Source organism: Spinacia oleracea, chromosome 4, assembly GCF_020520425.1.
Source record: "Spinacia oleracea cultivar Varoflay chromosome 4, BTI_SOV_V1, whole genome shotgun sequence".
Classification (NCBI taxonomy): domain Eukaryota; kingdom Viridiplantae; phylum Streptophyta; class Magnoliopsida; order Caryophyllales; family Amaranthaceae; genus Spinacia; species Spinacia oleracea.
Window position 1 is genome coordinate 184,327,234 of NC_079490.1, and position 14,843 is coordinate 184,342,076.

General features: G+C 37.2%; 2 protein-coding genes across 3 annotated transcripts; one reads left to right on the plus strand and one right to left on the minus strand.

The window, feature by feature from the left end:
• Positions 1–66: 66 nt before the first annotated feature.
• On the plus strand, positions 67–2,568 carry LOC110805536 (arabinosyltransferase RRA3). The gene is made up of 2 exons (XM_022011155.2): positions 67–571; positions 1,104–2,568. The coding sequence occupies exons 1-2, from the start codon at positions 368–370 to the stop codon at positions 2,214–2,216; spliced, it is 1,317 nt and encodes a 438-aa protein (XP_021866847.1). The 5' UTR covers positions 67–367; the 3' UTR covers positions 2,217–2,568.
• An 861-nt stretch (positions 2,569–3,429) lies between these two features.
• LOC110805521 (pentatricopeptide repeat-containing protein At4g31850, chloroplastic) lies at positions 3,430–12,063 on the minus strand. Of its 2 annotated transcripts, none has more exons than XM_022011144.2 (4): positions 11,832–12,063; positions 10,432–10,514; positions 7,143–7,240; positions 3,430–7,022 (listed from the first exon to the last, which is right to left on the minus strand). In XM_022011144.2, exons 1-4 carry the CDS (start codon positions 11,914–11,916, stop codon positions 3,722–3,724), a joined length of 3,567 nt encoding a protein of 1,188 aa, XP_021866836.1. In that variant the 5' UTR covers positions 11,917–12,063; the 3' UTR covers positions 3,430–3,721. The 2 variants fall into 2 exon arrangements, with proteins under 2 accessions (XP_021866836.1, XP_021866839.1); XM_022011147.2 differs by having other exon boundaries at positions 10,419–10,514; positions 11,832–11,897.
• Positions 12,064–14,843: the final 2,780 nt, after the last annotated feature.

The window sequence follows — 14,843 nt, forward strand, 5'->3', positions numbered from 1 at the left end:
TATGAAATTATTTGTTTAATATGATAGTAATAGTAATAGATGCTTGCGCTAAGCTGTAGGTGCCGTGTTTGTTTCTAAGCATGTTTACTGTAACGGCCTAACAAGACACAAGTTAGGACATAATTACGGAGTATAAGTTTGAGTAAGAACACCTACTCGAGGTGAATTGAGTACTACTCCGTACTTCATTGTTTATTCGCATCAATCACGCTTCCCACTCTCTCACTATCAAACCTTCAATTTCATTTCATCATCCTAATAAACCAATCCAGATTCTATAAACCCTAAAATTGATTCATCGTTTCCTCCAAAATTCGAGCTAGGAAATTACCAAATTCATTCAATTCTGTAAACCAAACCCCGTCAAATGATGGCGGGTCGTCGAGACGGTTTGATGCGAAGCGCCAGCGGCAGTAACAATCAATCGCTTCGTACATCTCGAATCGCCATTGCTATCGCGATCGGTGTTTTGTTGGGCTGTGTTTTCGCCTTTTTTTACCCACATGGTTTCTTCCATCCTCATTATCCTTCCACTTCCGCAATCTCCCGTCTCTCTGAATCCACTTATCAGGTTTTTCATCTTTACTCTTTCTCATTTCTTCTTGTATTTTTAATTTGTTGTACTGTAGTTGAGATGTTTTGATTTGGGGTTGGCGTGTAATTTGGTCGATCCCCTTTTCTTAAAATGGGTTTCTGGGGAATGTATGTTTTTTTTTTTGGTGTATAGGGAATCACAACGGGCAACGATGTAGACAGAATTTGGTTGTGTTGGGTAACTTTAACTACTGAGCTTAGATAGTTGGCATCCAGTTCAAGAAATGATTGTTTATTTAGTGTGTTAAAATGGAAATTGTGGATTATGTGTAAAACTTTTTTGTCCAATGCTAGTCAGCTGTAAGATTGTATACGGACCTTTTGGAAACGCACTTCAATGGGATTTACCCTCATTGTAGTAGTAATTTGTTGGCTGTGTCCCTGAGTGATTTAGTATAAAATACTGGATTCTGGCTTTTGTGGCTATCTGATTTGAATTGTAGTTGATTGAATACATGAAGCTTGAGTGGTATGAATTGTAAGTTGTGTGATTTTTGGCTGGAAAACAGGAGATTTCGTCGGACTGTGAGTCAAACGAGCGGATTGATATACTCAAGGCAGAAATTGTTAGGATGACGGAAAAGAATGCAGAGTTGAGAAAGCAAGTGAGGGAGCTAAATGAGAAGCTAAGGTTGGCTGAACAAGGAACAGACACTGCTCAAAAACAATTTCTGGTATTGGGTGAGCAACCCAAGGCTGGGCCTTTTGGTACCGTAAAGAGTTTAAGGACGAACCCAACTGTGGTGCCGGATGAATCTGTGAACCCCAGATTGGCAAAGATCTTAGAAGAAGTTGCTGTTAGGAAAGAGCTGGTTGTCGTTTTGGCAAATGCTAATGTACAGGAGATGTTAGAGGTGCAGGTATCTACTGTCAAGAAAGCAGGTATACCCAATTATTTGGTTGTGGCTTTGGATGATGAGATTGAGGGTTACTGCAAATCCAATGGAGTTGCTGTATATAAGCGAGACCCTGACGAGGGGGTGGATGAAATTGGAAGGTCAGGTGGTAATCATGCTGTTTCTGGATTGAAATTCCGTATTTTAAGAGAGTTCTTGCAGCTTGGTTACAGTATTCTCCTATCAGATGTTGATATAATCTACTTAAGAAACCCATTTGATCATCTTTACCGTGACTCAGATGTAGAATCAATGACAGATGGCCACAATAATGCGACTGCTTATGGGTATAATGACGTCTTTGATGAACCTGCAATGGGTTGGGCTCGATATGCACACACTATGAGGATTTGGGTTTTTAATTCAGGGTTCTTTTATATAAGGCCTACAGTTCCTTCCATTGAGCTTTTGGATCGTGTTGCTGATAGGCTTTCTAAGGAAAAGGCATGGGACCAGGCAGTTTTCAATGAGGTGCTCTTTTACCCTTCACATACAGGCTATCAAGGACTTCATGCTTCTAAGAGGACTATGGATTTCTATGCTTTCATGAACAGCAAAGTTTTATTTAAGACTGTTAGGAAAGACCCTAATCTGAAGAAGTTTAAACCAGTGATTATCCATATAAATTATCATCCTGACAAACTTCCAAGAATGAGAGCCGTTGTTGAGTATTACTTCAATGGCAAACAGGATGCGTTGGATCCTTTTCCAGATGGCTCTCAATGATGGAAGGAAAGAAATATATAAGCTTGTTCGCATTCAGCATTTTTTCTTAGTGTACAAGGAAGGCATGGCACATACAGAATACGGGCTCATTTCTGCCTATTTTCAGGTCTAACAGAGTTTTTAGAAAGAGATGCAACCCTTTTTTGTTTACATGTTCTGGTTCTGTCATACGTTTTTTTCCCCCCTAGAATTTACCCATTATTTTCTCTTTTAGGACTTCTATTCATGTTGTATTCAAGTGTATCTTATCTAAAAGATGATATAACAAAGAGTACGGTGTGTTGTATACTCATGTCAACTTGTGATTTTGTTAATTGTGAAATTTGACAAGGTATTTTCCCTTGGCTGCCAATTGGAAGATGCTTGCCTTATTTCCATGAAAGTAATCAGCTGTGCTGTTGTTTGGTATCTTTCAGTTACGGTGTGTAGTATATTAGGCTTTTGCTTGAATGTAAATGGAAGGTACTACCTCCGTTCCTAAATATGTGTCAATTATTAAAGTTTGCGCGGTAATTAATAAAATGAAAAGTGTGTAAGAAAAACAATATACTCCCTCCAGCTCTTTTTGTTCTTTACGTTTGGCTTTTTGCACGTTTATTAACGACTATTTAATGTGCATTAAGATTCCTCTATTTTTTTTATTTAAACAAGAAAATTACATTTATTTATAATGTTTTCACTTTTATCAAAATTCTAATGTTGGAAAATGAGAAAATTTTAATGTTCCAATAGAAAAACGTGAGAGATTAAATGGCCAAATGAATTTAATTGGCTAAAATAATCATTGTACACAAATTTTGATAGAATATTAAAACATTTATGTGATAATATAAAATGAAATGTAAAGAACATTTTGAGACACCCAAAAAGGAAAACGTAAAGAACAAAAAGAGACGGAGTGAGTAATTGTTAATTGATAAAGTACAAATAAAAGTGGATGTGGGGATTGAAAATTGGGAAAAGTGTAGAATGTGTAAGAAAAAATAATCATGGTTTATGAAAAAGTGAGAAAAATGTATGAAAAAAAAATGGAAAGTGGACAAAGGGAACACCACTTTAGGAAAAGGTGACACATATTTAGGAAAAGAGGGAGTACCAAACAAACCGCATAGCTGATTACTGATTAATAACAGTAAGAAAACTAGTTCATTGATTCATACTATACCCTATTACAGCTGATAACAAAAAATTAAAGAAAATTATGTTAAACCAGTTATTGTACGAGGATCAAAATGAGAGCCATCAATAAGATAACAGAGTTGTAACTTTAATAGTGTATACAGGCATGTTTTTGTCTAGCTCTACAACCACAACCACTATAACTATAACAGGCGCTATCCTGATAAAAACAAGTCCTACTTTTTATAAACAGTGAGGGGAATATACATTGATACAAGGATCTGCAAAAACTGAGAATACAGTAACCTCTAAACAAGATTTAATGTAAGTGTCCCTTACAAAAGATCTAAATGTACCTGTTAATTTTTCATGTGGAGAGTCAAGAGTCAAGACTGATTAGGAAGCTGTGCAAAGGTTCCCAAGTTGGGGCTACAGCCACCAGTCATCATCGTTTGATAGACAGCATATGCACGGTCATGATCTCCAGATATGCCGTACCCTCGAATAAGAGCATTATATGTGAACACATTAGGCTTTAAGCCTTTAAACAAGAGCTCTTCATAAAGCTTTCCTGCTTCCTCTATCATTCCTGCAATTCCCAGATGTAATATCAACGAATTGTACGTGTACAAGTCTGGAGAAATCCTCCTTGTCTGCAACTCACCAAAAAGAGATAGAGCTTCATTAATTCTACCATATCTCCCAAGACCATTGATCATAAAGTTGTAACATATTAAATCAGGATCAAGTCCCTGCAATTTCAATTCCTCAAAATAATCCCAAGCATCATCCACTTGCCCTAACATCAATAGGCAGTCAATAAGAATTGAGTAAGATTTCACGTCTGGTCGTATTCCTTCTTTAACCATCCTTCTAAACAAAGTGCAAGCAGATTCCATATCACCACATTTGCCGAACCCATTTATCAAGATATTATAAATAGCACAGTTAGGTTTACATCCATAATCGATCATCTCCTCAAATAATCTTTTTGCTTCCTCCAGTCTTCCTGACTTTGCCAGTCCATCTATCAAAGGACCATAAGTACAAGGAGTTGGTGAAAAATCTCGACTAACAAGATTATAAAACATATCAACAGCCTTGTCTATGTTGTTAGATGTCACTAGGCCGGAGATGATGATATTGTGAGTTACTGTGTCGGGAATACAACCATAATGCTGCATTTCTTCAAAAAAATTTAGAAGCCTATCAACTTCCCCAGATTTTCCAAGAGCATCAAGCAACAAATTGTATATGGACACATCTGGGACACAACCTGATTTTTTCATTTCTTCAAAGAGATTCCAAGCCAAATCAACAAGCCTGATATCCAGAAGCCCTCCAATCAATATATAATACACTTCCAAAGTAGCCTCAATTCCACAGCTTCTAGCTCTTACAAAAAGATCATGTGCTTCAAGTCCCCTTTTATGTTTGGACAACACCTTGAAGAGAGGCACTAAAACTGAGTCATCTTGGCAAAGCTCAGAAGATATCAAGCTTTCAGCAAATACCATAGCTTTGTCAACGCTTGTTTGAACAATAACCCCACTAGTCAGATCTTCCCAAAATGACCGTTCTGCACGATGTTGAGCATGACACAAAAAGAACCTGATAATATTTAAAGCATCTTCTGTCTTTGAGTTCTTCACTAAACTAGGAACAAGAGTGCACAATGTTACACAATCAGCGTACAATGATTTCCTCATATGGTGAAACAACAAAAACGCATCATATACTCGGTTTTCTGTAGTTAAACCATATATGAGAGTATTGTAAGTAACCACATCTGGAAAGCAATTCATTTGTCTCATGTCAAAAAATATCTTCACAGCCATATCAACCTCGTCGTTTTTGCAGAGGCAGTCTAGGAGCGTGTTGAAAGTAACTGTGTTTGGATGGCAACCATTTTTTATCATGGTTGTGAACAAAATAATAGCCTCTTGGACTCTACCTTCTTTCCTCAATCCAGATAGTAGTGTGTTGTAGGTCACTACTGTTGGAGTAAGATTCATATGCTTCAATTTTTGATACATTTCCCACGCCTCATCCACTCGATCAACCTTGTAAAGCATGTCGATCAATGAGTTGATGACAGCCACATCCAGATGACATCCATTTTCTGTCATCTCTGTAAGCAACTTGACTGCATCGTCCACTCTCCCTGCCTTACTGTAGCACTTCATCATCATGTTGTATGTTATAGAATCTGGAGCAATTCCACTTTTTTTAAGTTCACTGAAAACATCATTTGCCTCCTTCAGCATCCCAGCCTCAGCAAGACTATACAAGGAAGCATTACAAGCAACAACATTCGGGACAATTCCCCTGCTTTTCATACTCTCAAATGTCTCCAGAGCTCTGTTTGACGCTCCTGATTTCCCATAGTAATCTATAAACAGAATGTAAGTATAGGCAGTTGCTTCAACACCAAGAGAGTCCAACCTCTCAAAAAGACTTACTGCTTCCTCCAGCCTATTTGCTCTCAAAAGGCCGCCAATTAAAGTGTTGTAGGTATGAAGGTTTGGTGCAATACCTTGTTCGCTCATGGTGTTTAATTGAGAGAACGCCTCATCAATTTTTCCGGCTTTGGATAAAGTATTTAAGAGGATAGTAAAGGTAACAACATCAGATCGAAAGCCATCAGTTTCCATTTGACTCCAAAGTTCATGCACACTTTCCAAGTCTCCACAATCACTGAATTTGTCCATAAGTGTGATGTAAGTTACTCGATCAGGTTTATGAGAACTGTCTTTCATCTTTAGAAACAAATTCTTCGCCTCGTCTAGTTTACCAGCAACACAAAGTGAATCAATCAGAACCGTATAAGTAACAACGTCAGCCCCACACCCTTCGTCATCCATTCTTTTCAAGATTCTATACGCTTCATCGATTTTTCCCGCTCTCCCAAGAACTCTAATGCATATAGTGAATGTGTAAACATTAGGCCTCAATCCCAAACTCTCCATCTCTTTCAACAGTTCCATAACAGTTTCAGTATCCCTCCGTTTACCCACTGCAACCATAAGTGCAGAATATGCCTTTAAACTAGGCTTATTTCCTTCTTTAATCATTCTTCTATACACCTCCAAAGCCTCCCTACAATACCCCGACTTAAGAAGCAAATGAATGAATCCATTGTAGGAATAAGCATTCAAAATAAAACCAGCAGGTTTCATCCTATCAAGCGCAAAGGAAGCTTGCCTCATTCCGCCCCTTACATTGAGCACCTTAAAAATGGTCAAGTAAGTGGTTGAGTTCCTGTTAATTATTTGCTTCTGCATCAAGTCAAAAACAAAAACCATATCCCCTACTCTCCTGTGAACCATCAACATTTCAAGCATGTGATTACAAGTTTCAGTGGTATGAACAACATAAGGCATCCCTGCTACAGACTTAAAGTATTCAAAAGCAACGTTTGGGTCTGTAATTGACTGCAACGCCTCCATAACCCCTTCAGTAGGCTTGCCTTTCTTCCTCTCCGCATCAGCAATTAACATGCTATCTGAATTCTCTACCAGAGTCCCACAGAAAGACACTTGTTTCATTCTGTGTTTTCTCCAATTTACAACAGGTCCACTAGTTGAAATCCTGCAATTTTGAGTACTTTTTCCAAGCAACCCGCCATGATTTAAAGGACTGCGTACATTCATGGATGTAACTTCTGCATAATTACCAACTTTTACTCTGCAAGACAATAAAAGACTTTCAAACATGAAGGAAAAAAAAAACAGATTAATGAACTGGTACCCCAATACATCCTAAGAAACAAGCGATGTTCAAATATAATGCAAGATATGTACATACACAGTAAGCCGTTTATGCAATTTTACAGCTCTTGTTTGCAGTATTCGATCTTGTCCGATAGCCTCCATGAGATAAAGCACATTACCTGGTTCTTCAGCCTATACAAATGCCAAAAAGATGAAAGTTAGCAACATAAAAAAGAATGTAAAGGAAAATTACAATGGCCATACTAAACCACCAATATCTAACAAAATCCACAACACCTATCTTATTAGTCCACTATCCTCAGCAGAAAAATATGTGCAACAGTGACTCTTTTTTGCTTTAAAACAGATGGCTGCAGCTAACATCTAAATAGATCAATTTTGTTTGGTAGAGCACTCTAATTTTGTTCCATAATTAAACATCTACAACTTTGTAAATGTTTAATTCACCAAAAATCAAAAATTTAATGGAAAATCGGTTATTAAAATTCTAGCAAACAGTCGTTTAAGAGCAATTAACTAAGAATTGAGGATGAAAAGTTAACTTTTCTTTCAACTCAAAAATATATGCTTGCCATTGATGACCTAACCATTCAAATGGTCATTTTTCTTCTTGGAAAGTAAAAGAGCTTAATCAAGAAAGAAGAGTGTCTAAACCCTAAACCTTTCATTTCAAATAATCCAACCGTTGCAATTTACTTGGTGAGAGAGGAACGACGGCAGCCTCGTCAATTGGATCTGCGCCTGCGACAACCCCAATGACTTGAGGATTAACCGCTTAAGCAGTGCCAAAGAAGAAAGTTGGAGTGATGGTCAATCTGGTTGTTTTGGAGGAGAGAGAAAGATTGGCAGAGGAGGAAGAAAGTGATTTGGTAATGTTAAATTAGTTCGAGAAAGATGATAAGAGGGAGACCGATATAAGGGGAAGAAACTTTTCAGAGACACGTGACTCACAGTCACACACATAGTCACATTGATACAAATCCAAAACTTAACCTGAACAAAATTAGATTTCTTAAGTAGATACCAATACTACTAATCACCCATATAAAATGAAGCTTTTATTACAGAACAAATGTATGTTCTCACTTTCTACAAGTAGCCAGTAAACATGAACTGATACACTAACATCTTTATCTCTGTTCCCCGTTCTATGGAGCAGCTACAATTTGGTTAACATTCTTGCATAAGTGGCAAATGATAACTTCTATTCTTCATTGTGATTTATTACTTTATTCAGTTGTTCACGGTTCTAGTCCTATCCGTTCTAATGGATTAATTTAGAATCTAAATCAAGTGTTCAAATTAGATAAAATGTAGAGAGAATAAATTAGCCAAAAAAATGTAGCAAGTAAAGAAGACAACATAAAAAAGAAATGTAGCAAACACAAAAGAGAAAGGGATTTTGAAGGAAATATTCCTTTCTTATAAAAAAACTAGCTCTTGAGCCCGTTCTAAGAACGGGCAATTAGTTGTTGTTTACATGTTTTAAAGTTCTACTAATTTTTTGAGGGTTTGTGATTTTAGGGGGAATATCTAATTAGATAGAGGTAAAATTTGAAGGTTAAAATAATATATAAAAATCAAATTAAATGGTGAATTAATATTGAGTGTTAAAGAAGTAGATGAAGTGTAAAAAATTGAATGAATATTATTAAATGGTAAATTGATATTGAATGGAGAAGATGAAGTGAAAGATGCATTAAAATTGTAAAACATAGCAAACAACAAAATAAACAATTGAAAGAAAAAAATAATGAGTGAAAGAAGAGGATGCCACATATCATCTAAACATCTATGGTGTTACTTTTTAAATACTAGGTATAGATGTCTTTTGATTTTTGTCTATTTTAATATTTTTCCTAAAAGAAAAGATTGATAATGTGAAGAAACATGTCACATTACAACATATGGTTACATGTCACATTCTAACTTATGGTTTCAGTTTTTAAACACTAGGTATAGATTGGCATAGAAGTGTACACAGAGTTACCTAATACACGAGTATTAGATCCAATACAATATGCAATTCACTACCTAATTTGTTTAACTTGGGCCAAATATTACCACTTGTGTTATAATTCGCCTTTGTTAATATGTGTCACGCAGGGGGATTGAAGTATTAGGTAACACTACACGTACACAATTTCCTAAAAATAGAAAACGAGATTCAAGTACAATAAGCCCAGTTCCATTGAACCTCCTCAATGAGGGAACTTGAAGAAGCCCTTCCTCACAAGACAGGGAAAACTAAAATTCCAAAGAAACTTCTCTATGGATGCATGCATCCGGATGATGGAGTGCATGCGTCCAAAATTCCAAACCAGTATTCAGCATAATCGCTGCAAAGTTCGAATGACATGGGTCAAAAAGTCCAAACTAGAATACAAACTGAGATTTACTAATGTCAACCTATGAGGGACATTCAAGCCTGCTGCAGCAGCAGAAATACAAGCAAGATCAGTGACCAAAAAGCAACATTTGCTGACTAGAAGCCTCATTATCAGGGAATCAGGGATATCAATAACAATCTTCACAAGTTGAATCACAACAATCCAGTTATGATTGTCTATCATGGGTTCTCATTGATGTGTATTTCCTAGGACCCTATATTACTTGACAGTTGCTAAATTAACCTGATCCCCCCCCCCCCCCATATTATCAGAGAACTGTATATCACAATTTTATAATGTAAGGATTATGAGCCACTGGGCCACAAATTCAATACATGTTGACTAATATGACGGTCCTTGCTCTTGATCATAAAGTTAGATATGCATGGGACCTTATCATGTTATCTTGAAATCCGATTAGGAGAATTTGTAAACCAAACATTGAATTTTACCGAAGCATATAAAACATTTCTCGATTTATGAGAAGTACAAGTGGTTTGGCTCCCTAATTCGCTAATCAACATTATTCTCTTCCACAGCAGAATATAGACACTACAGTAAGAGGATACATGCCATTTAAGCTAGTCGCTTACAACAACAACAACAAACAACGTAAAGTTTAAAATAAATAACGGTTGAATCTCTGCGTTCCTACAAAATATTAGGAAATACTCAAGCTGGCCTTAAGTCAACTCTGGAAATATCAAACATGTATTATGCATATAGATGACATTGAAGAGAAATTTGCACACAAAAATGTGCATCAGTGGATCCTACTCAATCTATGTGCTTAGTAAATGCATGACCTACTAGTATAAAAATAAAGTTCACATGGAAATATTAAATGTACTGATAAACTTAGCCACTTAGGCCTCCAAGTAAATTGCACTCATCATCAAGTAATGGTTCATATTAGAACAATACTTAAGCTATGTTATCTGGTAAAGGTAGAAACAAACCGTAAGAACATACTGATCTCAAGCTCTTCTCTGATCTATCCGCCATCCATAGAAAAGGTAGACGTCCAATACAATTATCATGAAGGCTTGACTTAACTGCAAAGCAACATAAGACGATAGGGAAAGAAAAATTAATAGAGAAGTTATCTACACAAATACATTATATTGGAGATGAACATCATGCATATGACAATATTTTAAGCTTATTCCATAAAATAGTCCAGATCAGCTACATTAAAAATTCTCCATGACTCCTAATAGTTCTCAAATTCCAGTTGAAGTTTCAACTTTCACTTTCAAAAACACCCCTACGGTTATACAAATAATAAGTCCTTCACTAATGCATACCAAACACAGTTTACCATTTATCTATACTCATCCCACTCTTGTTTTACAAAAGAGTATCAATCCTATTAAAAATGGCTCAGTTGCATCACAGAAAGCAATCCTTTTAAGTGAATGATAGGAACATATTTATAAAACGAACTTGGAGAATTGCAATAAGCCACTTCTACGTATACAAGGCCACATTTGAAGTGTGAAAAGCAGGTCTGAGCAAGTGGGTGTGTGGTAAGACAGAAGCAACTTTCCATAGGATACATAATAACTTCTGTAAATGAGCTACATCGGGAGAGCCAGCACGGTTACATTTTACATGCTTAAGGCTGTTAAGGGTCACTTGACTGACTTTTCCTGTGTACACAAGTCTTTTATTAGAATTTGCTAAGTTTGAAGGAGATAGAATAACACATGATTAAGACATACTTCGTATATCCTTTTTTTCACACACTTTTTTTTTTGTTCTAGTGACTTTGTTTTTATTTTATTTTAGCCATACTCTTTTACCATCTAACTCCTCCATCCCACAAATAATTACACATTTTCACGCGTTCTCTCTTATTTTATCCATCTTTTCCATACACCAACCCACTGTTTTACAATTTCTTTCTTCAATTATCCTACTTTATCTTACACTCACTCAACTTTATTTTTAATTTTCTTATACTATGTACCTACATTAACCGAGTAGAACATATATTTCATGCCTTCTTCAACCAAAGTCACAACTAGCTAGCAATATTACATAAATAGTGCGTCGATAATATCCTCAAATTTGGAGCAGGGACAAACAACCCAACATCTAAAACTGCTACTAATGTGTGAAAATCCCAAAATTCAATTCAAGCATAAATTTAAAATTGTTTCAATTGCACATATAAAAAGCCATTCAAACACCTAAAGCAAAAGCCACAACCAAATTCCTAAATAATATTATCTGGGGTTAATAGAATTTGTTAGGAATTGAATAGCACCATGAAGCATGGGAAAAGAGTAATTGCAAACAAAAAAAGCTTCATATTAATTAATCAAAAAACATAAAATTGAAAGAGAAAAGGGAGAGGAAGAGCTTACAGGAGACGGTAAGAAAAGGGGGTGAAGGGTATTTGAAAGGGTCGTTCCGGCAAGACCATGTTTGGATATTTGGAGTTGCCAACATCTTTGGAGGACTGAGAAAGTGTGTGAGTGAGAGAAAAGATGGAAATTTCAGTTTGGAGATAGGGAGGCAATACCATGTATCCGACTATCTGGGTATGTATGCCCGTATGGGGTGCAAGATACGGTCCGAAATAGGAGTACTCATTACCTATCGGTCTATGTGTTGTAGTGAAATATGAGAGAGAGAAAGAAACTTAGAGAGAGAAAGAGAAAAAAGAAAAAAAAGCCATATGAGATTCCAAAGAACAAAACAAACCCTAGCCCCCTACACCTCGGTTCATCCGCCTCCTTCCCCTCTCCTTCGCATCCATTGTTGAACCTTGATTTTGTTCGATTTGCTCTCCAAATCCAAAACCAGAAAAGCTCCTCTAGTTTACAGGGTAATTATTACCCTACTTCCTACATTAATGCCTTTTTAATTAAGATTAATGAAGAGATTTTTTCAGTCTCTTTTTCTCCACCTTTGGATCTTAATCTGAGGGTTGAGATTTTCGTCTTGGGCGGCGGCCTTGGTTTCTCCGTCTGTAATTATGAGGGAAATCCACTTTTAATGGATTTAATCTTAATTGAGAATCCTTGCTACTCCATCTTGCCCAATCCTTTGTTTGGTTTGTCTTGGTTGACGAGTTCGGCGGCCTTTGCTTGCTTGAGTTGCTCTAATCCTTCGAAATTCTCAGGGAAGTACCTATTTTTAGCTAATTATTATCTTGGAAATTGTCATATTCGTTTTATCGTTTCTGATCTGGTGTTTTCTTGCTATGTTCGTATTCATGATGCCTTTGGTTTTGGTTTTTGGTTTAATGTGTGTTATTTATCTCACCTTGATGCTCACGTTTCTCTTAATCTCCTGTATAATCGCCCCTTAATTGCCTGTTCTACCCTCAGATCTAATATTGATTATGGATTATTGTTAATTGGTATTAATATTATCTACTTTCTCATTAACTATGTGTTTTTTTGCCATGGGATTCTGATTTTTGTGGTTAATAAGATGTCTCTTAATATGTCTTTCTGTATGGTCTCAGTAATTACCTTGGTTGTTTTTCCCCGCCCTTTTTTAAATCACCACCACTATAAATATGAACCTCAATTGCACTGTTGTGATCACACCATCACACTCTCACATCTCCTTCTCCTACACTCTCACTATAATCACAACTACCTGTTAATTTCATTCATGTCTGATAATCTTTCAACCTCCAACTATGCCTCACTTTTCAAGACAAACAATCCTACAGTTTCCTCTCAACCTCAATCTGCCTGTCTTCTTGGTAGTTCAGTTAACACCATCCCCAACACCTTCTCCCACTCGGACTCAGAGTCTGTGGGAAGTCACAATTATATTGATGCTCCCAATTCCCCACCTTCGCACACTTCACACACTGTCCCTGCAGAGATTCACAGTGAATCTCTCGCTGTAATCTCCCTCAATGCCCCTCGTCTTGCTGATGATGAGGTCTCTCTTATGGAAAAGTCTTGTTTATTTGGGAAAGCTTGGGGGGAGTTCATTCCTCAAGCTGCTATTCTAGCTAGACTTAACAAAGACTGGAATAACACTAAGGGTGAGATTAAATTCAGATATTTGGGCAATGGGTGGTTCTTAATTCAGTTTGATAACCCTCTCACTAAGCTTGATGTTTGGAATGGTCGACCTTGGTTTGTCCAAGGTCTGAACTTTGTGTTGATGCCTTGGTATCCAGGGTTTAGAGCTCAGTTTTGTCGCATTACTAGTGTGGATCAATGGATTAAGATTCCATTTTTACCTACTGAATATTGGGCTTGGAGGTATCTTAACCAAATTGTGTCTTGTATTGGTCACCCCATCAGACTTGACCGCTTTACCCAACAAAATGTTGAAAAAGGGCAATTTGCTCGTGTTTGTGTTAATCTCAATATCACCAAACCTGTTCCACGATCAATCACTCTTAACTTTGGCTCTCATTGTCAAGAGTATTTCTTATCTTACGAGGGAGTGTGGGAAGTGTGTCCGCTTTGCGGAGATCCTAAACACACTATGAACTCATGCCCAAACAAGCCCCCTCCTTGCCTTGAATTAGTTGTTGCAAAGCTGGATTCTGCTTCTCTCTCTGCTCCAACCCACACTGATAAGGCAACCTCATCTGATTGGTGTACTGTCCTTCCTAAGAGGAGAGCCAAACCTCGTATTTTTGTTAAGGGCAACCGCTCTAGGTTTCACCCTTATGTCCCCCCAGTTACTGTCAAACCTACTGATACGAATTTGGTTGTTGCTGGTGAGCCCATTCCTGTTGCCAATCCCTTCACAAAGTTGGCTGATTTTCAAGTCTCCACAGGGGAGACTGTGACTCTCAAACCACCTACTATGACTACTGAATTCTGTGGTGTCATCAATGACATTGATGCTACCAATGTTGCTTCTGCTTCTTTGCCTAATCCGGGCAATGATGACATCCTTCCTGATCTCACCTCTGATGATATTATGCTTGCCCCCGAAAGGCATGATGTTCCTCTTAATATGGTTGATGATGATGAGATGGATAATTGGGAAAATCATGATGATTTTCTCAATCCTGGAACGCCCCCAAGGCTGCCTGATCTTCAAAAGAGGAGAAAGAGAGACTCATCTAGCCTCTCTCCACCCTCTTCTCCTATCAATTAAGTTATGATAGGCCTGCATTGGCTTTTTTGGTCTACTTTTGCTTCCTGGTTCTGCCCAGACTTTTGCAGCTGCTCGCTCCTCAATCCTATTGTTACTATGCAGCCTTTGTATTTCAAATGGTGTAGTTTGTGGGTTACTCTTTTTAACTGGCTATGTAGCATGTTTTCTCTAAATTCTAGACTTCGTTTCCCTTATTGTCTGTATGTTCTAGATTTAGGTTTCTTTAAGGCACGTTCCTCAATCATGTACTGGTTTTCTGGGCTCCAATGCAGGCTTCTTAATAGAATTTT

Excerpts from the sequence above, each read along its gene's own strand:
- LOC110805521 (XM_022011144.2), bottom strand. The coding sequence starts at position 11,916 with ATGTTGGCAACTCCAAATATCCAAACATGGTCTTGCCGGAACGACCCT. Across the intron at positions 10,515-11,831 it reads CCCTTTTCTTACCGTCTCCT|TTAAGTCAAGCCTTCATGAT; the intron begins GTAAGCTCTTCC and ends GTTGCTTTGCAG. Across the intron at positions 7,241-10,431 it reads CAGAGAAGAGCTTGAGATCA|GCTGAAGAACCAGGTAATGT; the intron begins GTATGTTCTTAC and ends GCATTTGTATAG.
- LOC110805536 (XM_022011155.2), top strand. The coding sequence starts at position 368 with ATGATGGCGGGTCGTCGAGACGGTTTGATGCGAAGCGCCAGCGGCAGT. Across the intron at positions 572-1,103 it reads TCTCTGAATCCACTTATCAG|GAGATTTCGTCGGACTGTGA; the intron begins GTTTTTCATCTT and ends GCTGGAAAACAG.